Here is a 27,584-nt window from a genome sequence, read left to right as displayed (position 1 = left end):
ACAAATAAGGTCCGAAATGCTGGCGCATATCTTGGCGTGCGCGGCAGAGTTGTGCAGAAAGGCATTGGAGAGCCTACACATGTTGTTGCTCACACGTGCGTCGTGGGCGGAACCTACTGGATCGGTCTATTACACAGAGTCCACGGAGACCATGGCCTGCGATGCCCTGCTGGTCTTGGCCTTGGTGCCCCTTCAAAAGTGTCCCATAGACTTGCTTTTAAAAAAAATCTGGTTTAACAATGCCCAATACCTAGATCTGCCCTTTGTGGCCTTTGAACATTTTGGGTGAAACGAAAGTAATTGAAACATAGTTGTTACTTCCCCATCCCACAATCCAGTTCTTCAGTTCCACGAAATGTACAATGGGGGACCATCCCACCTTTATCTGAACTGTATGAGTGTACAGTTTTGTAATAATATACTGAAGTTTTATAAGAATTATATCGCGGGTATTCTTCATACTGGGCCATAAAAAAACAAACGAATCAGCCGTTAGACTGTCACTGAGGAGCCAACGTTTGTACTTCAAGTAGTTTTTTTATTCAATAAATGAACGGCCCATTTGCCCAACTTTATTTTTCCAGTGCTATGGCCACCTACTCATACTGGGCTGAAACAGGGTTTAATACCCCTTTTACAGTCCATACGGATGTAGGCTTGGGTATCATCCATCAGAAGCCTGGCTGGTAGAGCAGAAAGCACTACCTCCCCAACTTTTACGAAGCAATCATGGTTAAGTGTCTTGCAGGACACAAGTGTCACGATCAGGACTCGAACCCGAACCCACATTCTGCTGAATCCAGTCTTCTCACTTGGTGTATTTCAATATTTGCACAAAATAACAAACCTGTGAAAATTTGAACTCAATTGTTCGTCGAAGCTGCGAAATAATAATGGAAGAAAAAACACCCTTGTCACACGAGGTTGTGTGAGTTAAGATGCTTGATGAGATTTCGCGACCTCAAAATCTAATTATGAGGTCTCAAAATCAAATTAAAATATTTTAGTGGAAAATTACTTCTTTCGAAAAAGTAAGTCAGTTGAGGGAGTCGTTTCTCACAATGTTTTATACTATCAACAGCTCTCTATTGCTCATTATAACAAGTAAGTTTTAATGCTAACAATTATTTTGAGTAATTACCAATAGTGTCCAGCGCCTTTAACAATAACAGCTAGGCATGCCACAAACAGCAAAACATTGCACAGGTATAATGTGAGCCCTGTAATGTAGCTGTGCAGGACCACATGTAAACATGGGGGCTTCAATCATGGGGGGATTACTATCTACTGCAGCTTTGGATAATCCTTAGGGATTTTCCAAAGCTGGAAATCACGGTTGATAGAACCATTTACATGATGTGGCTCATTATACTCTTGCAAAGTTTTCTGTTCATCAAAGAGCTATTTATAATTTAAATCCCATTTGAAGGAGCTCCTTTTGTACATGTTTTATTTTAAGCCGGGCTTGGTTCAAGAGATAGGGGTCTACCCACTGAAGGGAACCTTTGTATTTAGTTACTTATAAATACCAAAAACCACACACAGCGTCCCCCTGTAACGCCCCCCCCCCCCCCCCGGTCATTGCCTTAGTGCCCTTGAAATGCTCTCAGTAGAAATTTGCCATTTACCAAGGTGCCCTTGCCCTTTCAAAAATGAAGCACAGGCATGCCCCCCCCCCATGCTTATGTAGGACCTTCTGAACAAGGTGATGATAATATTTAAATCTGAACCAATATTTATTAAACAACAGCAAGATCCCACAACTGCTGTGGACACTATTGGTCTCAAAATAATGGTTAGCATAAAAACCTACCTGGTAACAAGCAATGGAGAGCTGTTGATAGTATAAAACATTGTGAGAAACGGCTCCCTCTGAAGTGAAGTAGTTTTTGAGAAAGAGTTTATTTCTTACTAACGTAGTTTTTGAGAAAGAGGAAAATTCTCACTGAAATAAAAAAAGACTTCAGCTGAAGCCTTTCATTAGGCATCAAAGAAATGCAACCAGGGTCATTTTTAGTTTTTTCTTTCATTACTCTCTTACAAATTCGATGACCAATTGAGCCCAAGTTTTCACAAGTTTGTTATTTTATGCTATTGTTGGGATACATCAAGTGAGAATACAGCAGGCGATACGAAACCCTAGGATCAATCCTATCTCGAGTTAGGACGAGTAACTCGTACTAACGTAAGATGGGTTCAGTGCAGCCTGACACCCTAAGTCGATCGTCCTACGCAAATGTAAGTCCTAAGATTAATCCTATGTTTTGGAAGAGTTTGTTGAAATGGACGGCTGGTCTTTGACAAACGTGTCCAGTGCCATGATAAGTTTGTTGAAAAAAGTATTCAGGGAAACAGTTGAATGGAATTTACAAACTTGGTGTAACAGGGAGGGCATTCAATCCATCATGTGTAGCAGTCACATTGCTGGAATGTTTGTCAATTCTTTTTTTAGTTTCATTTCCTTTTATAGACACTAGACAGGCCTTTGCGAGGTCTTGAACCTAATAAATGTCAGGGCTTGACTTTTCAGCTCACTATGATACCTAATTGTGAAATATACTTGAAAATATTGACAATATATATTCTGAAAATCTTCAAACTATGTTGAGTATTGAAGTAGCATGACAATTGGGATGCATCTTGTCTTGGTGTTTGTTCAACATCTAAAAAATAACAAACCTGTGAAAATTTAGGCTCAATTGGTCATCGGAATCTGGAGAAAATAACGGGAAAACCCACCGTTGTTTCCGCACGTTTCGCTATGTCATGACATAGGCCTACTGTTTAAAATAAATCCGTTATTCTCGATATCGAGAATTGATAATTGATTTAATGTTTTCTCAAAAAGTAAAGCATTTCATGGAATAATATTTCAAGAGAAGTCTTTCACCATTACCTTCTGTAAGCCCTGTAAATTATTTGTAAATCTGTGAATTTTTATTTTTTTTTTTCTGTACCAAAAGTGTATAATGGCTTTAAAGGCAGTGGACACTATTGGTAATTGTCAAAGACTAGTCTTCACGGTTGGTGTATCTAAACATAAATGCATAAAATAACAAACCTGTGAAAATTTGAGCTCAATCGGTCGTCGAAGTTGCGAGATATTAATGAAAGAAAAAAACACCCTTGTCACACGAAATTGTGTGCTTTCAGACGCTTGATTTCAAGACCTTGAATTCTAAACTTGAGGTCTCGAAATCAAGTTAGTGGAAAATTACTTCTTTCTCGAAAACTACGTCACTTCAGAGGGAGCCGTTTCTCACATTGTTTTATACTATCAACCTCTCCCCATTACTCATCACCCAAAAAGGTTTTATGCTAATAATTATTTTGAGTAATTACCAATAGTGTCCACTGCCTTTAAATCTGGTCTTGTCAAATAAATGTAGGTCCAGTAGAATTGTTCAGCTACAGGTCCTGTTCTTGTGGATTGTCCTGCCATATTCAAGCCCTGACTGTCCTATTTAACAATAGCCGTAGGCCTATGACTGAGTTTGCTATGACCGGATGAGAAAAAGTCTCCTCAAAACATGTCGGTCAGCCTATACAGGAAGATGGGAGTTAAATCAATTGTTTTCTTGTGTGGTTGGCCGCAAATTTCGCCACAGCACCTTGTTGGCTGCAGATTGAACAACACTACACCTTAAACTGTTATAGTGCTGTTAGTGCTAAATAAATGACCTTAATGCAAAACCTTAAGTTTGTGTGATCTTGCGAGTATTGCCAAACGAATTGGCATCCCCAATTTAGTTGGAAATGACACCTTAAGCGTTTTTCTAGACTATTTGGTTCAATAGTAAAAGCGTGTTTTTACATGCGAATAGGCAGATTTGTGACCATTTTGAATTTGACCTCTCAAGGTCATCAGAGGTCAAATCTGATTTCCCTCCACATCTAAAAGTGATCCTTATGGTATAAACTAACTATGCTAGAAGTTTCATGCTTTTCTCAAAAAGTGCACAATCTTCATAATATTGGAGCTTATCCACTGTACTAAAATAAATAAATGGGTCTGATATTTCAACATGTAGCTCTTGATGGATACATTATAGAAGAATTAAGGACAATCTTGGATGTAAAATAATAAGAACTTTGTATTTAAGGCCTATATTAGAAAAGTATATGCAGTCTTAGGCTAAACTACTGATCATAGAGTTGAATATATAATGTATGCTAAGTTAAAATGAGCAGTATAGCCTCAGCTGTTGTAGTAACATCAGCAGTGTTGTAGCTTCAGCTGTTGTGGTATACTTAGCAGCTCTATGATGTGGCATAGTTATTTGGCTGGCAACCTTAATTTGGTAAGCATAATTTTGTAGTGCCTACTTGTTCTGCTATGCAGCCAATGGACGCTTGCACAATGCACAGTGGTTCGAATAACACTTGACAGTTATTACATGATCTAGAAATAGGAAAGCAATTTGTCTATTGGGCAACTGATACACCTTGCCCTCACTTACACTAAAAGGCAGGTTACGCAAATAGCCCAGTGGGCTTAGTGAAGAAGCTAATCCGTTGGGTCAATTTAACAGTGGTTTAAGGTGGTGCTACTTTCATGTTGTGTCTGCGAGTGATGAGTCACTGAATCAATGTAGGCCTACTGCATTCCTCTTTTGTAATGAAATCTTACGTTGAAATGCCTCAACCACCAACAGTTGAGGTGGGCAGATCCACTCCCCCCCCCCCTCCCACCATTTGCTCCTTCCACCAATTTGTTTGTGCATGTTGACTAAGCATTTATGTATGCACATACTGTACAATGTGGATTGTACAGTGCATGTATAGCACAAACTATGTTAGTGTTAGGCATCTGAAAGCACTCAATTCTATGCAAAAAGGGTGTTTTTCTTACATTGTATTCTCTTACAACTTCGATGACCAATTGAACCCTTAATTTTCAATATTCTCTTGCGATCGGAACTGGAGCCTCCAAAGTCGAGGGTTTCAGGTTGCAAGTGGTGTCTTGCCTCACCTTCCACCTCTAGGACACCTGGGCCCAATTTCATGGCTCTGCTTACCGTAAGCACAGAATCGGCGCTTACGGAAGCAGGGAATTTTGTGCTTACGACGAATTTGGGCTTCTGCGCGTGCATACTCCATCTTACTAGGCATTCTACGCTTACAAGGCAGAAATTCAGCGCTTGCACGTAAGCGGGGAATCGCAATCGTAAGCACAGAATTCGTGGTAAGCAGAGCCATGAAATTGGGCCCAGTTCAAATCCCACCGCCCTGCCCAGGAGGAACTACATGTACGTGGATTGGGTTTTTAGTCCCCCTCCAGACTGCGTGGGTTTTCCTTGGAAAAATTCACTGGGGTCTCCCCCCAAATCTAAAACTGAAATTACTTCATCATCTTCTCTTCTCGTTTAGCTCTAATAAGAGCATCGAGAATATTTAACCAGATTCAGATTTATTCTGTAGGCCGAGGCACCATAGACTTGTGAACAAGTCGTTAAATGTATTCTCGCGAGACTGCTGGCCTCGCAAAGACTACTGCTCTCTTGACTACGGTATGGGGAGTAGAAGTCAGCAACCAGCAGTTCAAGCAAGAGCTAGTGTGTATCTAGGCACCATTGTACATGTAATATAATTATTGTATTTTTGTTGGCTTTTGGTAATTTGTAGGCCCCCCCTCGATCCTTCTGTAGTGGTCACAGTCGGCACTGTCAGCACTGAGATTTGAGTACAGTATCAGATCAGCCTAATTCAAACATACATGCCCAATGTTGTTTTTTGTATAGCCAGAAATCCTTTTTGTTGATTATCAGTTGAGTGGGCCGCCCTTGTGTAAATGTTAACTCCATTTCTACACATTGGCAATGGCAACACAGTTGTGTACACATGTAATATCAGGTTGCTTATCATTGTACAATTAGCTACTCTTTAGTGAGACATCAGTTCCTGATAATGGTCAGACAATAACCAGCTCCTGGGCACTTCACTGGTTGCTGCCACCGAAGTCAATCAAAATGGACGCCTTGTACTATAAAAGTTGAAGTCATCCTAGTTATCGTGAAAAGTACAGTTAGGCTGTTTATTTATTTATTGTTTTATTTTATTGATTTACTTATTTATTTTTTTCATATTTGAAGGTGGGGGGGGGATTTCTCCGTTTTTAACCTGAAATCATTTTTTTGTTCCCCCCCCTCTCCACCTCCCCCCTCTCCACCTCCCCACTCTCCACCTCCCCCTCCTCTAAAAACCATATACATATTTTTGATAAGATAATGTAACTGCGATAAAATTCATAAGAAAGTGAAGATCCATATGGAACCCCCAGATTGCATAATGCAAAGTACATGTGAGCTTTCAAAACCCAGATAAAATGTGTGTAAGCAGGCTTCGTACAATTGCAAGCTCTCGCACTCCGAGTCCTAGCTTCCCGCTTTGCGCTCATTCAGGGTATATTTTCAACAGCCTATCATGCTGTGAAGAGTGTACACTTTCATAGCCTTTAAAATTGTTCTTTGTGGGCCCCCCCCCCTGTGTTATCATCAGAGATTTTATTACAATTCAACAATGGGATTTTTAGAACCAGACCATTGAGCCTTGTACTTATTATTGACTATTGACTGGCTGATGAGCCCATTAATATTTCTAAAGCCAATATTGACCTCCAAGTTAAAGGCATTGGACACCTTTGGTAAATTTGTCAAAGACCAAGTATTCTCACTTGGTGTATCCCAAATGCATAAAAAATAAATCTGTGAAAATTTGACTCAATCGGTCATCGAAGTTGTAAGAGAATAATAGACGAAAAAACACACTTGTTCCACAAATTTGTTTGCTTTTCACCGGCCTAATAAGTAGCTTTAGCTGAAGTCTTATTATTTGAGTGAAAAATTACCTCCTTTTTCGAAAACTATGTTACTTCAGAGGGAGCTGTTATTTACAATGTTATTATCAATAGTTAATTACAATGTTAATTATCAATAGCTCTCCATTGCTCGTTACCAAGTAAGTCTTTATTTATTCAATTAACAGTTATTTTGAGACTGTCCAGTGACTTTAAGGCACTGAAACTCAAATTCAAGTTTTTTTTGTGCTCTATTGAAAATAATAAATCAAACTTTTACAGAAAATCAGAATGGGTCTGCATTGTAAAAAAAAAAATATGGGGTTGGCTTTTTCGCTTTTGGAAAGTTCAATGGATTGGAATTTACAGCAAATGGAACACAAATGTATGAGTTTTTTGTGGACTATTGAAAATACTAAATTGAACTTGTATAGAAAGTCGGTAGGCCTGCATTGTCACCAAAAATATGGGTCTGGTTTTTTCGCTTTTGTACACAGTAAAGGAAATAACAAATTTAAATGGAAAGTACAGGAACAGTGTGACTGTGATTTTTTATCATCTGAGCTCAGGAGATCAAACAGTGCTTGCACACATCGCTGTAAGGGTAAAATCCAAAATTAATACTCTTTTACTATTCCCAATATAATTTAAATCAATTAAATTTTACATGTAGTTAGGAACAAACTTCAAGTACCAACTATACAGAGAAATGTCTCCGTCTGAAATTCTGTCAAAATTCAGAAAAATAACATAATTGCAGAACCCAAACCACAAATGGTTATTTTTGCGGCAGTCAAAATACGCCATTACTATGAACAGTATGTAAAGTCTGATGTTCTTGTGCTCACGATTAGCAGCGCTGTGAATTTGAAACTCGGGCAGCAAGCAGGGTTGTAGCAATTTGTACATGTAGCTAGGCAATAATTGTGAGTTCCGGGAAGGCCCACATAGCACAGGCCTGCCCAGCACCGCCCACCGTAGCTACACATGTACAATATCAAAATTTGGGGTGGATGGCTGGGGCAAAACCGTTTCAAAAAAGAAGATCAAAATTTTTAGAACATTGATTATTCTGAACGGTCCCCTACTAAGAACACATTCATTCATTTCATTTTCATTTTTTATTAAAAAAACCAACTGGCAGCACGAAGCTGAATAATGTGGCATTACAAGATAAAAATATTGATAAAAATTGCAGGGATAAAAATACACAAAAATTGCACCACCAAGGGGTACATAGGAACATTATATCAGAAGACGACAATAAGTAAAAATAAATATTAGATAAACCACTAACATACAGTACATTATACCACTTCCTACATGATTACACATTGAGGATTTTCCTTCCCCATGATTATACAATACCAGACGCTCATTCTATAAATCCTATTCTGTCATAAAAAAAAGGGAACCAATCCCTGCCATTGGAATTTAGACATTCACTGGGGAACAACAAATACATGGCCACTGGCTTATTTACGTAATTGCATCTGACATTTTGACGACCCCCTGACTGTGAAAGTTCGTCCTGTGTCACTATTCCTGGATTCAATATCCAGGCAAAGAACTGATTCAATTTCAGGTTGGGAAGTATTTTTAATCAAGATTTAGGAAACTGTGAGTTTTTTTTTTTGTTGGGCTGTATTATTGGCAGAGGGTTGTAAAGTCTGCTGGTCGATTCACCCACCGTCTGTCTGGGGTTTTAGTGCAGTTTATGGCTTATGTGTTTAGGGTGATAAAATGTTGGATTATTTTAAAGTGGCGGTAATGGTTTATGAAATCAGTTTCTGAGCTCTTTGATAATGATTCTTTCATTTTGTGATCAAGTTGGGTTGTAGTGCAGTTTATGGTTTGACGTGGAGGATTGCAGGGTGATAAAATGTTGTTTAAAGTGACAGTGATGGTTTATAAAATCAGTTTCTGAGCTCTGATTGTTATTCCTTTTTTTTTGTTATGAAGATAAAATGATCTTTAATGATCATTGTAAAGCGCCTTAAAGCCATGGGACACTTTCGGTAAACAGTATTGTCCAAGGCCCACACTTCGTGTATCACAACTTATATATAAAATAACAAACCTGTGAAAATTTAGGCTGAATCTGTCATCCGAGTCGGGAGAAAATAACGGGAAAACCCACCCTTGTTTCCGCACGTTTCGCCGTGTCATGACATGTGTTTAAAATAAATCCGTAAATTCTCGATATCGAGAATTGATATTGTTTTAATTTTTTTTCTCAAAAGTAAGGCATTTCATGGAATAATATTTCAAGAGAAGTCTTTCACCAGTACCTTGTGTAAACCCTGTAAGTTATTTGTACATCTGTGAACTTTTTTTTTTTTTTTTTCTGTACCGAAAGTGTCCAATGGCTTTAAGATAACATTTTATAAGTCGCTATATATTTAATATATTTTTTTTTTTTTATTAGTTTCTGTAGCAGCATCAGCACCATACGCCTAGACGTGACTAAAAATCATTGTTGATTTTTAAAAAAAATATATGTAAAATTGTATGACAAAATTAAAAATGCCCACTTCTAGAAAGGGCCGTTAAAGGCTTAGCTGTTTATGTGTGTTGTCACTTTGAGAAAGACTCTTCTAGCTAAATCTTTTTCTTGTAGATTAGTCTTTAACAGCTCATCATGGGCATGCTGCTGCATTAAACACAACATGAAGTACGTGCGCTTGCACAGAGTGTCGCGCCTCAAATACGCAATCGTCTGCGCTGAACTCCTTAATTAAAACGGCATCAGCACAACCAGGATACTAAGACTGAAGGCAGAGCTTCTAAAAACAACCGATTAGTGGCCTGGTGATGTGCACCTGATTATATCTGCCAAGCAACCCCCCCCCCCCCTGGGGTGAATGTGACCTGGTTGGGACAACCCTGATCCATCATTCCAATCCTGCTTCCTTTTGATAGGTCAGGGGAAATTTAGTATAAGGGGGAATGCTGCCTTATACCTTGAACCGAAGAACTGCCATGTTATGGAGCAAGGAGGTCGTGCTTATAAGCTTTGCTTCTTAGTGAGCTCCCTTGCTGCAGTGTTATATAAGTGTATTTATTTTCACCTGGCTAAACTGTATTATTTGGATTGGTATATATTGTTGAATATTTTTGCCTGTATTACATTTGTTACTGTGGAAACAATCAACCCTAAACCTTAAACTATAAGAGACTACATATCGTCAAAGGACATACGTGCATTTGAGGCGCGACTAGTCTTGTAGTAAATTCCACTAGTTGCCCATTTTTGTTTTTTCAAGGGAAGAAATTTAATGGTTAAAATCTTTTTTAATTAGTTAAAAATACATTAAAACCACTTCTGACTGTTTCTCACTGTTGACTGACGCTCCCGCTCATGGAACTTGCGTGACTTGCACAATGTTGCACCATAACTTTCTCTATGGTTGCTCATAGAATCTAACAATGTATACATCATACGGAGGAATTTGTTAGATGCACCATTGGTACATGGCTTGGTCGGTACATGTATTCTTGTCCCCGACTCCCACTGTACTGGGCTGCGTTTTACAATGGTGAATACACGGGCTGCTTTCTTGGAAGTCTGGTTCAGTCAGTGTGAGGGCAGCCTCGCTACCATGGGCAGCGCGCCTTATCGCCCGCTAGAGCTATGCGTACATGTACCTCTCTCAAACCCCAGGAACGAGGTTGGTGTGGGATAAGGACTCTCTATACATGAAAAATATGGTAGCCTCGTCCTAGACTGTTGCACGGTGCAGACTACTACATACAATATTACAAAATGTTTTGCTATTTATTTTTCGTTAAAAAAATAGTTTGTTAGAATATAAATTGTTTTAACTATTGTTCCAGCATTTTACTTAATAAAAAAATAATTAAAACAATTCTAAAAATTGTGTCCCGGCGACAGCCCCATGTTCGCGTACGGCACCGTTGTTTACACATCACGGGGAGCCTGGTTCCGAAGGGTACAGTGTTTCAATCAAGGGAAAATGTGGATCTGCGGCCATTCTTGATCGTTAAAAGCGGATAAATTTAAGTCAACAGCTGAAGGTAAAAAGAAGAATTGGGTCATTTTCGTTGCTGGGAGGAGAATTTTTTTTTTTTAAAACCCTACCTACCTACCCTATTTTTGGGGGCCTGTTACGCCAACATAACATTTTTTTTATATGCCTTATCGCAAATACATGTGCACGTTAGGCATAGAATGAGGTGCATGCTGGTCTAGCTAGAGATCAAGTTTGATTACTACCCGTAGCCTAAGACCAGCATGCACCTCATTCAACAGTTAGCGCTTGTTCAAAGGTCTAAGTCCAAGGTGTCTAACTCCATTAGTAGTGCTCAAACGTAAACTCAATCCATGATAGTTTGGTTGGTAATGTTATACATCAGGAAATGTGACATTGGTAGCATGTGCCTGCTGCTGAGTAAACCTTAGATGATCCAACTGTAGTAATAAGCCAGGACAACCCAGGTCAAAATTCCAGTTGAACCTAGTTAACTGGGGTCAACTGGTTCAACTGGATAGCGATCAAACTCGTCCATTTTCCATATTAACCAACTGGTTTGGACTAGGTTTAACTGTGTTCAACTAGGTTGAACTTATAAACCAGTTGGTCTCTGTCCATTTTCCATATTAAACCAGCTGGTTTTAACTGTGTTTAACTAGTTTATCAACTGGTTTTCAACTAGTTCCAGTTAAACACAGTTTAACTAGGTTCGACTGGAATTTCGACCTGGGTAATATAAGCCAGGACAAGGCCCCTGGAAACCCTGCTAAGCTGCAATTAATGTTTATGGGTCAATAGGAAACTCAAACTCCTGACAAGGCCAGTTATACATGTACAGTACATCGGAATGAACAAGGGTCAATTTGTTTGCCTTCAGTGCGAGGACTTTTGCATTTAACTTGAAACTCTAACTGAACTGCCTCTAGCTACCGGGCAATCTCGGTGGTCTAGTCGGTAGACGCTGCTCTAGAACTGCAAAGGTCAGAGAATCGAATCCCACCTGAGTACTACATACATGTACATACATTGTATGTCTGTGATTTTTTTCACGGAGCTTGTGAAAGTACTGAGTATACATTGCTCACACACATTGTGTGTTATGGGTAAAACCCCAAATTAATATTGTTTATTTTTGATGCAAAGTTTTTGAATCCAACCTGAGTAAATTGCCTGTGATTTTTTGTACAGAGCTCTGGAAAGTTCTGAGAGGCTTGCTAAAACACATCAAAATTATAACCCTTAAATTGTTTTAATACTGTATCAAAACTAAGTAAACTCATAACCCTTCATAAAATTATACTCCAGAAAAAGGGCATGCCCCATCCCACCCCCCCCCCCCACATTTTGTACACTTATGGGGAAGGTGGCTTCTAAACCTGTTGTTTAGATACACTGAGGCTAAGATCAAGTCAATAGATTAATGCAGGAAATGAAAATAGGTTTGCCTCAAACACAAACATGCAATAGTACAAAGTTGTTGTTTTTTCTACGATCAATGCACGACAACTTTACACATTTGGGTTCCTCAGGAGCAACAGAACATTGTTATCAGAGAAAACACCTCTGAAAGAAGACTTCAACATAAACTGGTACATAACCCTGACATTCTAACAATGGGGAAGTTGAACCTGAAGGGAACAGGGACACCCATACAGCAATATTACACTCTATTTGAAGGTTATTAACACACTGTCTCCACTTGCTGAACGATTGTTCAAAAGGTGATTGAACCAAAACTTAAAGGCATTGGACACCTTTGGTAATTGTCAAAGACCAGTATTCTCACCCGGTGTATCTCAACGTAAGAGATAAAATAACAACAAGCCTGTGAAAATCTGGGCTCAATTGGTCATTGAAGTTTAAGAAAATGATGAAAGAAAAAACACCCTTGTTGTACAAATTTGTGTGCTTTCAGGTAGGAATAAAAAGACTCCCGCTGAAGTCTTTTAATATTTTAGTGAGAAATTACCCCTTTCTCAAAAACTACGTTACTTCAGAGAGAGCCATCTCTCACAATGTTTTTTACTATCAACAGCTCTCCATTGCTTGTTACCAAGTAAGTTTTTATGTTTACAACTACCTTGAGTAGTTACCAATAGTGTTCAGTGTATTTAAAGACACTGGACACCATTGGTAATTGTCAAAGACCAGTCTTCTTACTTGGTGTATCTCAACATACAAAGTATGCATAAAATAACAAACCTGTGAAAATCTGAGCTCAATTGGTCGTCGAAGTTGCGAGATAATAATGAAAGAAAAAAACACCCTTGTCACACGACGTTGTGCGCTTTCAGATGCTTGATTTCGAGACCTCAAATTCTAAATCTGAGGTCTCAAAATCAAATCCGTGGAAAATTACTTCTTTCTCGAAAACTACGTCACTTCAGAGGGAGCCGTTTCTCACAATGTTTTATACTATCAACCTCTCCCCATTACTCGTTACCAAGTAAGGTTTTAAAGCTAATAACTATTTGTGAGTAGTTACCAATAGTGTCCACTGCCTTTAAAGTATTGTTGTCTCCTTCTGACCGGGATGCCCCAGTAAGTTCAGTTAGGGCCAATGTCAACCAGTTTGGTTTATCATTCGGAAGTGAATCTGTCAGAACAAGATTACAGTCAACCATTATCGGATTTCCATTGATATTGTTTTGAATGCAGACAAATTCAATTAGTCTGCTTGTAAGGAAATTGAGTTGTAGAATGCCGACAATAACACATGCCTAATCTAATATGTATGCTGTCGATGTCATGTTCTGATCTTTTTCATTTTTGACATTTCAAGGTACTATATGTAAACTTGCGGGTACAACCATGTGTAAATCTCTTTTGTGGGAGTGTTGGCTCTGAGAAGAGCCGGTGTGGTCCCAACGTTTTTAACAATATACTCTGCTCATCTTCATTCTCCTGTATCTGTCTGATAGGACTGGACACATGACATGCACATTTATCTTCAAGTACGCGCTAATCCTCCAACCAGATTCGCAGAATGGAGTGGTGATAAAAACCTATATTGCACGGCTAAAATCACTACCTGCGTCTTGTTTGTTCTATGGTCACGCGCCAAGTTTGCTTGAAGATAAATACGTTATCACACACGCGCTCAAGGAAATACGGAAAATAGAGCGCTTCTGCGTCCCATATCTGACTCGGCCTTCGGCCTCGTTGGATATGGGACGCAGAGGCGCTATATTTTTCCGTACTCGCGCTTGTGTGATAACTTATAATAGTACCAATGTATATCTCACGGCAGTAGAATAAAGCAAGACAGTTCCCTAAGAACAACTCTACCTGGCAAGTAGATACACACATGGTGTTACCGCAAACCAAATATACATTGATACCTCACCATGCAATGCCTCAAATCCTATATAATAGTACCCTTCAATAAAGCCAAATGTGGTACCTTCCCTTCAATATGCCGAAAGGTTTATGGAACCAGGAAGGACATTTCTGCAACTTCATGTCCAAGGATATTAACATTATAAATGGATAAACCACATCCAGTGCGTGGGGGTCTTGGCTTTTTGATTATCCCATTTTGTTATATTTTTTGTTATATATGTTTGTAGAGCCTATTCATTTTTACTAGGGTTAGGAACCTTTTTTAGGCGGTGTCACTCATCATTTCCTTAGCTTGTTTAGTTTCAGATGTCCTGCAAAACAGTTTTCATTTACGTATGTTTGTCTTTTCTTTTTAAAGAAATTTGGGGATTCAACAAAGAAAAATTAACTGGAGCAGGATTTGCACCTGAGTACTCTTGTTTAACTTGGAAACCAAGTTGCTCAGCATGATGAGCAAGTACTTAGCAGGTCTACAATGTCTTACATTGTTGCAAAGTCCCAATTTCATAGCGCTGCTTAAGCGCAAAAAGTAGCTAAGCACGTTATATTTATGCTTACCAGAACGTGGTTACCAGCCAAAATACCATGTCACATGTACAATTTGTGACTGGTATCATGCTCATTTATGCTAAGCATAACATTGTTTAGCAATATTTCCTGCTTAAGCATGCTCTATGAAATTGGGCCCAGCTGCTTGCAGTTCAAATTGAGCCTCCTAGGGAAGCTCTACCAATTACTGTCAGAGGAAAATGTTTTATTCAAAGTGAAAAAAAAAACAAGAAACCCCTTCAGGGTTCAGAAACCAAAATGCAGTCAAGGAAACATTTCACCACAACCTTCCCCTTTGTAACTTGTGCCAAATTGAGATTTCAAATCCCAGGTGGTTTCTGGGCCTGGAGCAGTTTTAAAGAAGCCCCACTTTCCTGTTCTATTTTGGGACATAAGAACTTAAATCTTTTTACATAAACCACATTACTTTGGAGGGAATCGTGAAAAATGCTGTGTACTATCGAAAGCTGCCGTAGGCTTCTAATCAACCGTTTTTATTGCCAGTTATAAACACGACAGGCTTTTGAGGCACCAAGCATTTTCTTTTTTGGTAAAGGGCACCCTATGAGGAAATTGTAAATTTCTACTGGGGCATTTCAAGGGCACCAAGGCAATGACCAGGGGGTATGGAGGCAAACTCCTCCGTTGCCTCTGTGAAGTATCCGGGCCTGCAGTAGTTTTGTCAAAACTTGTCTTCCCTTTAAACATTCTTCTCAAAATAAAATGTTTCCCTTTGGGGAGTTTGTGGTTAAATTGAAAGAAGAGACTTAGTCTCCTTGACCCTAAAATGTCGGGCTTGCTAAGTGGTATCTTACCAAAGCCTATCATCATCCTCTCTTCACAAATTTCTCACATGGTGTATCCTAACATACATGTACATGTATGCATAAAATAACAAACCTGTGAAAATTTGGTCAGTTGGTCATCAAATTTGCAAGAGAATAAATTGATAAAAAAAACACAAGGACACAAGTGTCATGCCTGGTCTTCGAGCCCACAGCTCATCGTTTAAATCACCAGAACTTTAATTTGATGCTCGAAAACACTTGGCCCATGACACCTAATGTTTCCCTAAAACTGCTTTATTTATTTTGCAGCATTTGGTTAGCGGAAATTTGTTGGGAAATTGGAGTTAAACATACAGGAAGAGAAAAGGACGCATCCTTTTATTTCTGCAAAACAAAATTTCAAAATCAATTCTGCCAATTACATGTTTGTAGGCCCGAAGGTAATGCTAGGAAAGGAGCATCTCATATCCTATAAAATAACTTGAAACTAAACATGTATGAAAGATGAGCGTCACAACATCTCAAATTGATCTAATTCCTTGCCTCTATACGAAAGGAAGTAAATGTAAATTGTACATTGTCCATTTCTAGCCATAACTGTTAATATTTTTATATGGAGCTGGCAACTGATGTAATTGCCTTTAGAGGATGATTAAAAAAATTAATTTAATTGAATTGAATTGAATTGTCAACAAAAACCTAAACTGTCCTTTTTGTATTATCATTTTCAAAGTAATAAACCGCTTAGGGAAATTGACAAAAACCTAAATTTTCCATTTTTTATTTTATCATTTTTAAATTAATAAACCACACGGGAAGCAGACTGAATTCTTTTTAGTTTTAGGTTGAGCTAAACACTGGAGCGGGATTTGAACCTTGGACCTTGGGATTTGAATGCTGGCACTCTATTGTTGTCATATCTTTGTTCAGGTTGCCAATCACTATTAAAGTCAGTGGACACTATTGCTAATTGTCAAGGACTAGCCTTCACAGTTGGTGTATCTCAACATATGCATAAAATAACTAACCTGTGAAAATTTGAGCTCAATCGGTCATCAAAGTTGCGAGATAATAATGAAAGAAGAAAACACCCTTGTCACATTAAGTTGTGTGTGTTTAGATGGTTGATTTCGAGACCTCAAGTTCTAAATCTGAGGTCTCGAAATCAAATTCTTGGAAAATTACTTCTTTCTTGAAACTATGTCACTTCAGATGGAGCCGTTTCTCACAATGTTTTATACCATCTACCTCTCCCCATCACTCGTCCCCAAGAAAGGTTTTATGCTTATAAATATAGTGTCTACTGCCTTTAAGCTACACAATCTGTATGTAACTGCCATATAACCAGTTTCCAATTTCATAGAGCTGCTTATATAATTAAAAAATCCCTGCTATGTAATAATGAACAGGATACCAGTCACAAATTGTACGTGAAAAATCTTTCATTTTGCTATTTGTTGCTACTTTTGCAGGTGTAGAAGCATCAACTACCACGTTTCGGCGCTTCCATCAGTCAGTGTCATTATAGCATTTTACAACGAGGCCTGGTCGGCGCTCCTAAGGACCATCTACAGTGTTTACAACAGAAGCCCAACGTCCTTGCTCAAAGAAATAATCCTAGTGGACGATAGCAGCGATGACGGTAAGATCTCAACCAATGGGAGACTTTCTGGGACGATAGAGGGCAGCAGACTTACCGGGTAAATCCATTGTTCTCAGAATTATGCGCATGTTCAGAACTACGTAAACAATGGAAATTTACCCGGTATGTCTGCTGCCACCTAGCGTTGGAAAGTCTCCTATTAAATATCAGATGAATTTTATAGACCATCAGAGCCCGATATACTTTAACGAAGAGGGGTTTGCGGTAACACCATGGGAGTATCTCTTTTGAGTAGTGTTGGTTTTGAAAAGAACCGGCAGTAAAGAAATCAACGTTTCAATCAGTATGCCCTGATTGTCTTCAGGATAATGCTGGACTCTGTTGCTGATGAAGATCATCAGAGCATACTGATCGAAACGTTTGAAGTTCAAGATCTAGCTGCAATAACCTTCTATCAATCAATCATCATCACGCACAAAATAATTCCCCTCTATTTTTCTTGACACCCCTAGGAGATATAGTGGAACATATGAAAGCCATCCCCCGTCGGGTCCGCATCAAGGTGAAGCTGGTTCAGACCAAGCGCAGAGAAGGGGTGGCCAAGGCCCGACTCTTGGGGGCTGGAGAGGCCGTTGGGGAAGTCTTGGTGTTTCTGGATTCTCATAGTGAAGTCAACACACACTGGTATGGTATGCTGTTTTTCTCTATTGTAATAGGGTTTTCTTTTTTCATGGTGTCAGTGTCAAAAATCTCTTGTTTTGTCAAAAATCTTGTATCATGGCCTAGCGGTTGAGAGCACCGGATTCAATTTCTGGTGTTTCTGATCAGCAGGGTGTGGGTTTGAGTCGCAGTCGTGACGCCTGTGTCCTTAAGAAAGACACTTATCCGTGATGCGTCATCCTGCGGGTAGGACGTAAAACCGTTGGTCCTGTGTGTTGTGTAACGCACGTAAAAGAACCCAGTGCACTTATCAAAAAGAGAAGGGGTTCACTACAAACAGTGCTCCTGGTTCGATTGCCAGCATATTGCGCCAAAGCACCTTGTAAACCATTATGTAAAAGGTCTCATAATTTATTGCGCTTTAAATGTAGAGTATTTTCCCCGAATTCAATCTCTGCTGTTTGATAAGCAGAGTGTGTGTTCGAGTCCCGGTGGTGACACTTGCTACGTAGAATTGGGGAGATAGCTAGTGCTTTCTGCTCTACCAGCTAGGCTTTGGATTGATGATACCCAAGCCTACATCCATGCATATGGACTGTAAAGGGTGTAACCCTGTTTCAGCCCTAGGAGTAGGTGGCAACGGGCTCTGGAATTAAATAATTGTAGCCAACACCTTGAAATGGCCTTCAGGCCTTGTGTGTCTGGCGACTTGCATAACAAAAAATAAAAGGTATGTGGTACTACGTTTGAATTATGAGACCTATCATAACAGAATGTAATGGTGTACAAGGTGCTGTGGCGCAATATGCTGCCAATCAGACCAGGAACACTGGGACGAACCCCTTCTCTTTACGATAAGTGCACTGGGTTCTTTTACGTGTCTTGCACAACACACTGGACCAACGGCTTTACAGTGTGTAACGCAGTAACACTATAGGGCTAAGATTTCTTGCTCTATGGGCTAAATATACAATGGGATTCCATATTCATGGTCCTCAAAGGTCAGCTAAGGTGATGAGGCAGAAAGATATGACAAGAAACGGAAATTAAATTAACACACATGGATTGACGTCCGGTTGTCCTAATCTGGGTTGATACTAGCAAGGTGGTGATGCCATGACATGATGTCGACCCTTGCCAATGTGAAGGTTAAGCCTGGGTGACTATAAGTGAAATTTACTACTCGACTAGTCGCGCCTCAAAGAGTTGTGACTTTGACACTAGTCGCGACTGATTATTAATTTCCAAGATACATTGCAGCATAATGTTTGCCGCAGGCTCAATAAAATTCATGCTGAATGAAAGGATTGAAGTCAGTTATGTCTAGTTGTGATTCATAAGTTAATTATGTTATTGCACAATAGTCCTGAGCACCACTTTTGGTTCACCAAGCAGGTATTTGCGACTATTTTTCTAGTAGTTGTGGCGGCACGATTGACCGAATAGTTGAAAAACAGTAGTTGCGACTCGACATTGGGCTTCAATTAGGGGGGGGGGGACACAGGGGGACATGTCCCCCCCATTGTTTGGAGGGTGGGGGACACAATATCAAATGTCCCCCCCCCCCCATCTTTTTTACCCGCATGAAGCCCAAGTATTGCACTGTGTAAGACCAAACCCTGTGTCCCGCCATGGGCATTAATCCTGGGGGCAAAGGATGACACAACTTTTTGAAGGGTGGGGGGGCACAATATCAAATGCCCCCCCCCCCTCAAAATTGGCCCAAGATTGCACCACAGAGCTTCTAAAATGAAAAGTTTTGGGGGTGGGCGGGGTGTAGCTAGACTAATTTTAGGACCATGGCAATAAGATGAATGGTCGTTTGACTGTATTCTGTCTGTATGACATTGATATTCCTCATTATTAGCTGTGTCTAAGTAAGTTTTTAATGTTCATTATTTTTGGAGTGCATCTGCTTTCAAAGCGCTTCCAACATTATTACTGCGTACCCAGTTTACCCTTGATCTCATGTCAAGGGGTGTGGTCTCCGAGCACTGGATTCAATAGATGTTAGAATCACTGGATTCAAGCTATGGTGATTCTGTTCAGCAGAGTGTGGGTTCGAATCCCGGTCGTGACACGTGTCCCTGAGCAAGACACTTATAATTGCTTCTCTCCACCCAGGGGTAAATGGGTACCTGTGAGGGCAGAGATGGTTCTTGTGATTGATTTAGCCGAGTAGCTCATATTTGTTGCACAAGGCTGTGTACTCCCCAGGGAGCTGAGATGGTTTAAGGAATGATTTAAGGCCCAGTGACCAGGGGTAATAATGTTGGAGCGCCATGAGCGTCACCGGCGGCGTGACGGATCTGAGCCCTATATAAGAAGCCATTATCATATCTCAATAGTTCACCAATCAAAGTTGCATTCTTGTCTGTGTGCAGAGTGCGTATGCTCTGCTTCAATCACCAGTTTGAATTATTACCATCACAGCTGACTTCATTAGCCAGACGAAACACCGATAATCATCATGTCAGAATTTTTACGACTCGCATTTTTATTTGAAAATGAGGTCAAATGAGGTCACATTTCTTCAGTCTCCTGACGATGACTGGAGCAAGCTATTGTAGAAATGTTGGGACCAATTAAGAACTAACCCCGCAGCAGTGAAGTTAATAACGATCCTCTATAAGCTTAATTAGCAGTTGGCTGATTTTCTACTCTCCACCCAGGTAATAGTTTTCAGAACTGAGAAGTCTCCCGAATTTCCGAAAATCTGCTCCGTGTTAGTTAATACACAACATTTGTTGGTAATTATTTATCATGCATATGTCCATGCCCCTTTTGTTTGTTAGTGTACGTTTTTGTGTAAGTTGTCCTTGTCTTTAGGGAAGAGGGAAAAAAGCTTTTGCTTCTTCTTTATCCTACATGTTAACGTCAAGCTATTTTCTATTTATTGTTCATTAAATGGATTAAGTTTTCCTTAGTACAAGTTATTATACGTTTTCTGAACAATGTTATCACACCGTATTGATTGATGTTGACATGAAATAAATGTATGTAGAATCATGGCGGTATAATATAGGCCTAATATTAGCGTAGAGCAAAATCTACCATGGTGTAACTGCAAACCAAATATATTATTAGGTCAATGAGGCAATGAAGAGCTAATGATCTGACAAATTTGACAAAACAGACCCTGACCTTCTGTCTGGACATGAGCTTAGGTTGCCGTACGTCTATACTTCCTTAAAGGCTGTGCATGGACAGTGTTGGTAATTACTCAAAATAATTATTAGCACAAAACCTTACGTGGTAATGAGTAAATGGGGAGCTGTTGATAGTATAAAACATTGTGAGACACGGCTCCCTCTTAAGTAATGTAGTTTTCGAGAAAGAAGTAATTTTCCACGAATCTGATTTTGAGACCTCAGAATAAGATTTTGAGGTCTCAAAATCAAGGTTTTGAAAGCACACAACTTCGTGTGACAAGGTTGTTTTTTCTTTTATTATTATCTCGCAACTTTGACGACCAGTTGAGCTCAAATTTTCACAGGTTTGTCATTTTATGAATATGTTGAGATACACCAAGTGAGAAGACTGGTTTTTGACAATTACCAAAAGTGTCCAGTGTCTTTAACGGTTATTAACAGGACTTGCTAACTTCCAAGTAAAGGGTTTGAGTACTATTGTCCACAGAGTGGGGTGCACCGATCAGTCTTCCTCTCCACGGTCATAATATTTTTGTCCCTGGACTCCCTCCTGAGCTATTAGCTATTGAGATTTCCTCCCATTGTCAAACCATCAAACAGTACATTTGATTGAGACGATCGACCTCTTGTTATAAACAAGGTAATGCCAACTTCAGTCTCAGCTCAGACAGACTCTAAACACTGTTGGTGTACAATGGCCTCATCCAATTACTCACACAAGCCCTCTGGCTATTGACAATGGTAGGTTCACACCTCGAAACACAATCAGTCTGGCACAGGTGAAGGAGATGTATACTCATGGGTACCAAACTCTTCAGCAAAACGTTCTTATGGAATAACTGTCTGAACACGTTTCATTTCGCTGATTTCATTTTTGTTTTATTTCGTAGGTAAAAATGCAAAGTACAAAGTAAGAAAAAAAAAAAGAAGGAAAACACGGATTTTACCCATATACACCGATGTGTGATAAGCACAGTATACTCAGTACTTACCTGAGTTCTGTGGACAAAATCACATGCATATTACTCGGGTGGGATAAGAACCCACAACCTTTGCAATTCAAGAGCAGTGTCGTACCAACTCGACCACCGAGAGATTGCCCAGTTGGTAGAGGCAGTTCGAATCCTATATGATAACGAAAAACATACAATCACACAGGAGAAAAAACAAAAAAAGTAGTTCCCCTGATGGATTTCAAAAAAAGTAAACTAAATTATTATCAAGTTAATCTCCTGATGCCACAATTTAAGAAACACACAATATTAAAGGACATTATGGACAATAATAAAACACTGTGGGCTTGACCCCACCCTCCCCCACTCTCTAGCTCCCTCTCCCCCTTTTTTTCTCCCCAAATAGCACAGACACAACCAAACCAGTGGTGCGTTCCACTTTCGCAAACAACTCGCAACTGTTCGTGCAAATGTTTTTTATCTTTTGAACGATTGGTGCGTATACGCGAAGTCAATATGCCGGCGCCCTGAAATGAAGATGGTGCGCACCATACATAGTTTTTTTTTACACTTTGTTTTTGCTGCAATAGTCCCCTTTTTGACATCATTCATCAACTAACTAACTTTGTTATTCCAAATCTGCATTATCATCCACCGAAAATACAATGTAATTATGTTTGTGACAAAGAAATAATACCGTATGCTTGTCCGCCATTTATAAACCACTCGCCAACACCTCAGAAGTATGTTCACCTAAAGTTGCCAACGTTCGCCAAATTGTTGGCGAACGTGCGCAACTGTTGGCAACGTTTGCGCGAGTGGAACGCACCCCTGGTCTGAATTTCATAGAGCTGCTTTTAATAGGCACGCACAAAATTGCTAAGCGAAACCAAATGGTTACAAAAATTAGGTTTCGCTGTCTTTAAATGTTTGTCGCAAATAGCACAGACACAACCAAACCTGGGCTGAACTTCACAGAGATTCTTAGGCACACACAAAATTTCTAAGCAAAACAAAGTTATGCTTAGCAGAAAATGGTAACCAGAATATGGTTACCAGAATATGGTTTCAATGTCTGGTGTAAGCGAAATGGCTTTCCTTACAATTCTCGCGATACTGGTGGTGTTTTCGCGAGACTGCTGCTCTTAACTTGCAAAGCCAGCATAATCTCATAGAGAACAGTGCCAGCTGTGTAACAGTAGAATGCCTAGTACTCTACATGTAGTAACGTGGAGTACGCATGCGCACAAGCGGAAATTCCCTGCTAACCCGGGAAGTAGGCTTGACGTAAGCACAGAATTCCCTGCTTCCGCAAGCGCAGATTCCTTGCTCACGGTAAGCAGAGCCATAAAATTGGGCCAAAGCTGTTACACTGTAGCAAAGACTTGTTGGCAAGTCTATGTTGTTCAAGGATTTGGAATGGCATCTTTAAAGACATGTTGGCAAGTCTATGTTGTTCAAGTCATTGGGACGGCACCTTTAAAGACTTGTTGGCAAGAGCTGTTACACTATCGCCATGGTACCTTTTAAAGACTTGTTGGCAAGTCTATGTTGTTCAAGGATTTGGAATGGCATCTTTAAAGACTTGTTGGCAAGTCTATGTTGTTCAAGGCTTTGGGATGGCACCTTTAAAGACTTGTTGGCAAGTCTATATTGCTCAAAGCTTTGGGGTGGCACCTTTAAAGACTTGTTGGCAAGTGTATGTTCTTCAAGGCTTTGGGATGGCACCTTTAAAAGGAAAATGCACACATAACATCACCTAATTGAATCAGGGTCGCTTGACCTGAGAAGTAGTAGCTACTGGCCCCTTCACTCCAGACCAGACAGACCCAAATAAACACCTGTCATTCCCCCCCATGGGGTGCCAGCGGACCCATTGTATGGAGTACCCTTTCACATCCATTCAGACCCCTATTTTCACACCCTCTAATCACCCTCCAGTAAACAGTGTACATAACTTCAGATAACATGCCATTTATCTCAAGTGGTAAATTGCTTCTTGATGCGCAGGTGTTAATTTTATCAGGTAGCAATGTGATACTGAATCAGAGGTCTCAAAAGATTTACCTCTGATGTGTTGATGATAATGTGTAAAAAAATTCATAACTGATTGTCAATCTTTCAGCGCAGGGTTTGATATCATGCCTTCTTAAAACAAACTTCAAAGGCTTATTTATAAATCTACTTAAAGGCAGTGGACACTATTGGTAATTACTCAAAATATTTTTTGCATTAAACCTTTCTTGATTACGAGTAATGGGAAGAGGTTGATGGCATGAAACATTGTGAGAAACGGCTCCCTCTGAAGTGCCATAGTTTTCAAGAAAGAAGTAATTTTCCACGAATTTGATTTTGAGACCTCAAGTTTAGAATTTGAGGTCTCGTAATCAACCATCTAAACGCACACAACTTCGTGTGACAAGGGTGTTTTTTCCTTTCATTATTATCTCACAAGTTCGAAGACCGATTGAGCTCAAATTTTCACAGGTTTGTTATTTTATGCATATGTTGAGATACACCAACTGTGAAGGCTAGTTTTTGACAATTACCAATAGTGTCCACTGCCTTTAAAGGTATTGGCTATACAGGATTGGTAGAATATAATTTGTTTGTCAACCTTACAGGCATGATACTCTTCCCACTTAAAGGGAAGGTACACGTTTGGTAATCACTCAAAACAAATATTAACTTAAAAACTGACTTGGTAACAAGCATTGGGGAGCTGTTGGTAATATACATGTAAAACATTGTGGGAAACGACTCCCTCTGAAGTAACGTAGTATTTGAGAAAGAGGTAATTTCTCACTAAAAAAATAAAAGACTTCTAACTAGAAATCTTTTATTCCTATCTGAAAGCACACAAATTCGTCCAACAAGGGTGTTTTTTTCCAAACGTGTACCTTCCTTTTAAGTTATCAATGTTTTGCCCATGGTGAAAAAAAAATCTGTTTGATCTTGCCGAAGTGCGCATTTTAAGTGACGCTGCGTTTATACGTCAGCCTATTGACCACCAAAAATGGTGAGCGTGGCACAGTCGCCGCGTGTGGCGTGATAGTAAGGGGTCAATACACAATGTTAAAATGTAAGTCAGCCCTTCTCAATAAAATGTTCCTACTTTTATCATGCCTGTTTTAATAATGACTGCTCTAAATTCTGACACCCCTATTTCCAACAACCCTGTGTTAAAAAAGAAGCCTAGGGTAGCAAGACAAAAGCCAGTTTTAAATCGGGCAATGTGAAAGTAGAGCAGATATGAAAAATTTTGAAATCAACAAAAGATTGGAATGTCGTAGCTTTTGTCACAGATTGTAGCTTGAGAGTGTTAAATAGCCTATAGTGTGACTAGTAGTAGACCCAGGCCTAATACTTCAAGGGGGCAACGAAGGCGATTGCCTCTATGCCCCCTGGTTATTGCCTTGGTGCCCTTGAAATACTTCTGTAGAAATTTACAATTTCCTCATAGGGTGCCCTTTACCAAGGAGAAAATACCTTGGTGCCTTTGCCTTTTCAAAAACGAAGCATACAGGTCTGTAGACCACTGCCAAACCAACAACGAAGGCCAAGGTTGATCTAATGAGTAAGCCATCAAATCAATCGTACATTCTGATATAGAAAAATGTGATGTGACAAATCATCATAACCACAAAGCCAACTCCTTTCTTAGTCCATCTTTTAATTGGTCTTTTCCTGTTCCAGCCGTCGATTTCACAAAACTCTTCCTAACTTAAGAATTATCTTAGGACTTAGGACGAGTCCCAACCCTGCACTGTAGCATGCAGACCTTAAGATTAATCCTAAGTTAAGACGAGTTACTCGTCCTAACTCGAGATAAGACGAGTCCTAACTCTTTGTGCAATCGACGGCTGATGTAATAGTTTGTGAAGGTGCCATTTTGCAGTCAAGTTCTTGTTTGTTCTCTGTATCAGATGGAGTGAATGGCAGGTGCTTTGTCATCACCCACTGACCGCAATCTTTTGGGAAGGCAGCGTTCTCCTGGTTACTTTTTGTAACACAAAACATAATGTCCACAGATATACATTAAACTTAAGTTTGAAGATAAAGATAGTAGAAGGCTTCCCTTAAATTACTACTTGCTGAGGTGCTGTAGTTTTTTAGAAATGGGTAAAACAATGTCACGTTTTACATGCTAGAATAATTTTCGTGACTTGTTTTACTCATTTCTCAAAAACTACAGCACCTCGGCAAGTATTATTATGTTTTGTGTCCTACAAACAGTACCCAGACCCTTTAAGTCATCGGAGTGTGGGTTCGAATCCCGGTCAGGACACTTGTGTCCTTGAGCAAGATGCTTTACTATAATTGCTTCTCTTCACCCAGGGGTATAAATGGGTACCTGCGAGGGTAGAGGTTGATGTTGTGTATGAAACAGCCTTTGGAGCGCTATGATTGCCCAGGTTGTATACTCCCCAGGGACCTGAGGAAGATTAAATGGATGTTATTGGTCCACTGACCAGGGCACTATTGTAAAGCGCATTGAGACGGTTATTGTGAAATGCGCAATTTAAGAACTAGTTATTACTATTATTACTTGTGCTTTGGGCCCCTACTCAAGGTCGCTGTTCCCGAGGCAGACCACAAACCACCTATGTGGACACCTTGTGCCGGGACTCTGGACTGCGTCGGGAAGAGCTGCGTACAGCAATGGAGGACCAACGTGTTTGGAGGGCCATCATCCGATGCTCCGCATCGACTAAATGAATGAACTACTATTGTTATTATTATTAATTAAAATAACCTTTTACTCTTTCTGTACTTTTACCACTCAGGTTAGAGCCTCTGCTGGATGCAATCAACAGAGATCGCTCAACGGTGGCCGCACCAGTCACAGACGTCATAGATCATGAAACGCTAGAGTACGTAGAGTCTGGGATTTCTCGTTCAGTCTTCAGATGGGATCTCAGCATCAAACAGTCGCCGCTCTCTAAGGCTGATCTCGCTGATAGGCACAGCCCTGCTGAGCCTCTGAGGTGAGTTTTCCTGAGGGTCCAAGCATGGACCTATAGACCCAGCCTCGCTACCATGGGAAGCGCGCCGTAACGCTACCTTTCGTCACTATTGGATGTCAAGTGCGTGCGTACGTAGTTTTAAGATATTTGCATGTTGATCAGCCCGCGTTTTTTATGAAACGAACACATTTTTTTTTTTACAAAAAAACTCCTTAAGACGAAAGACATGCGTGCGCGCGTTAAAAAAAGATTTAATTTTGACCCAATTCACCTGACGTCATCATCAGAATAATCTTGGATGCGCCATATTGGTGGTGAATGTCAACGTGTGTTATTCAGAGAAGTGCGCATTTCAGGCGATGCGGCATTTACACGTAAACCTTGACCACCAACATGGTGAGCGTGGCATCAGGTGACGCGCGTGCAAGGGGTCAATATACGCTCATTTAGCTCATTTAAATGTGCTAGCATATAGCACATTTAAATTTGCCAATTCCAGGGGTTGTAATCGAGCAAGGCATGCTGGGAAAAATAGGCGCAGAGAGATCGATCACCCCTGGGAACGAGGTTGCTATAGACCTTTATCCAGTGTCACCATCTTGGTGATGTTCCCTGTTTCCAATAACAGTAATGAATGCTAACATTCATTACGCATGTCACCAGACTATTATTTTGTCCAGCCTCAGTTTGGTTACAATGAGTTGGAATGGCGTAAAATCAAGATGACCACACCGTGATAAAGGTCTATAATGATGAAACGCTTGACATCCTAGTTTCCT

The 27,584-nt window shown here is 39.9% G+C and overlaps 1 protein-coding gene across 1 annotated transcript in view; it reads left to right on the top strand.

Annotated features, from left to right (window-relative positions):
* LOC117300403 (polypeptide N-acetylgalactosaminyltransferase 13-like) overlaps nucleotides 1-27,584 on the top strand; it is a 38,065-nt gene that overhangs the window by 2,822 nt on the left and 7,659 nt on the right. Inside the window, exons 2-4 of the mRNA XM_033784188.1 lie at nucleotides 16,943-17,112; nucleotides 17,586-17,757; nucleotides 26,626-26,826. Coding sequence (XP_033640079.1) covers nucleotides 16,943-17,112; nucleotides 17,586-17,757; nucleotides 26,626-26,826 — 543 coding nt within the window. The remainder of the gene's footprint in view (nucleotides 1-16,942; nucleotides 17,113-17,585; nucleotides 17,758-26,625; nucleotides 26,827-27,584) is intronic.

Source organism: Asterias rubens, chromosome 15 (assembly GCF_902459465.1).
Source record: "Asterias rubens chromosome 15, eAstRub1.3, whole genome shotgun sequence".
NCBI lineage: Eukaryota > Metazoa > Echinodermata > Asteroidea > Forcipulatida > Asteriidae > Asterias > Asterias rubens.
Note: the sequence above shows the minus strand (reverse complement) of the source record. Positions and strands in the feature narration are given on the sequence as shown.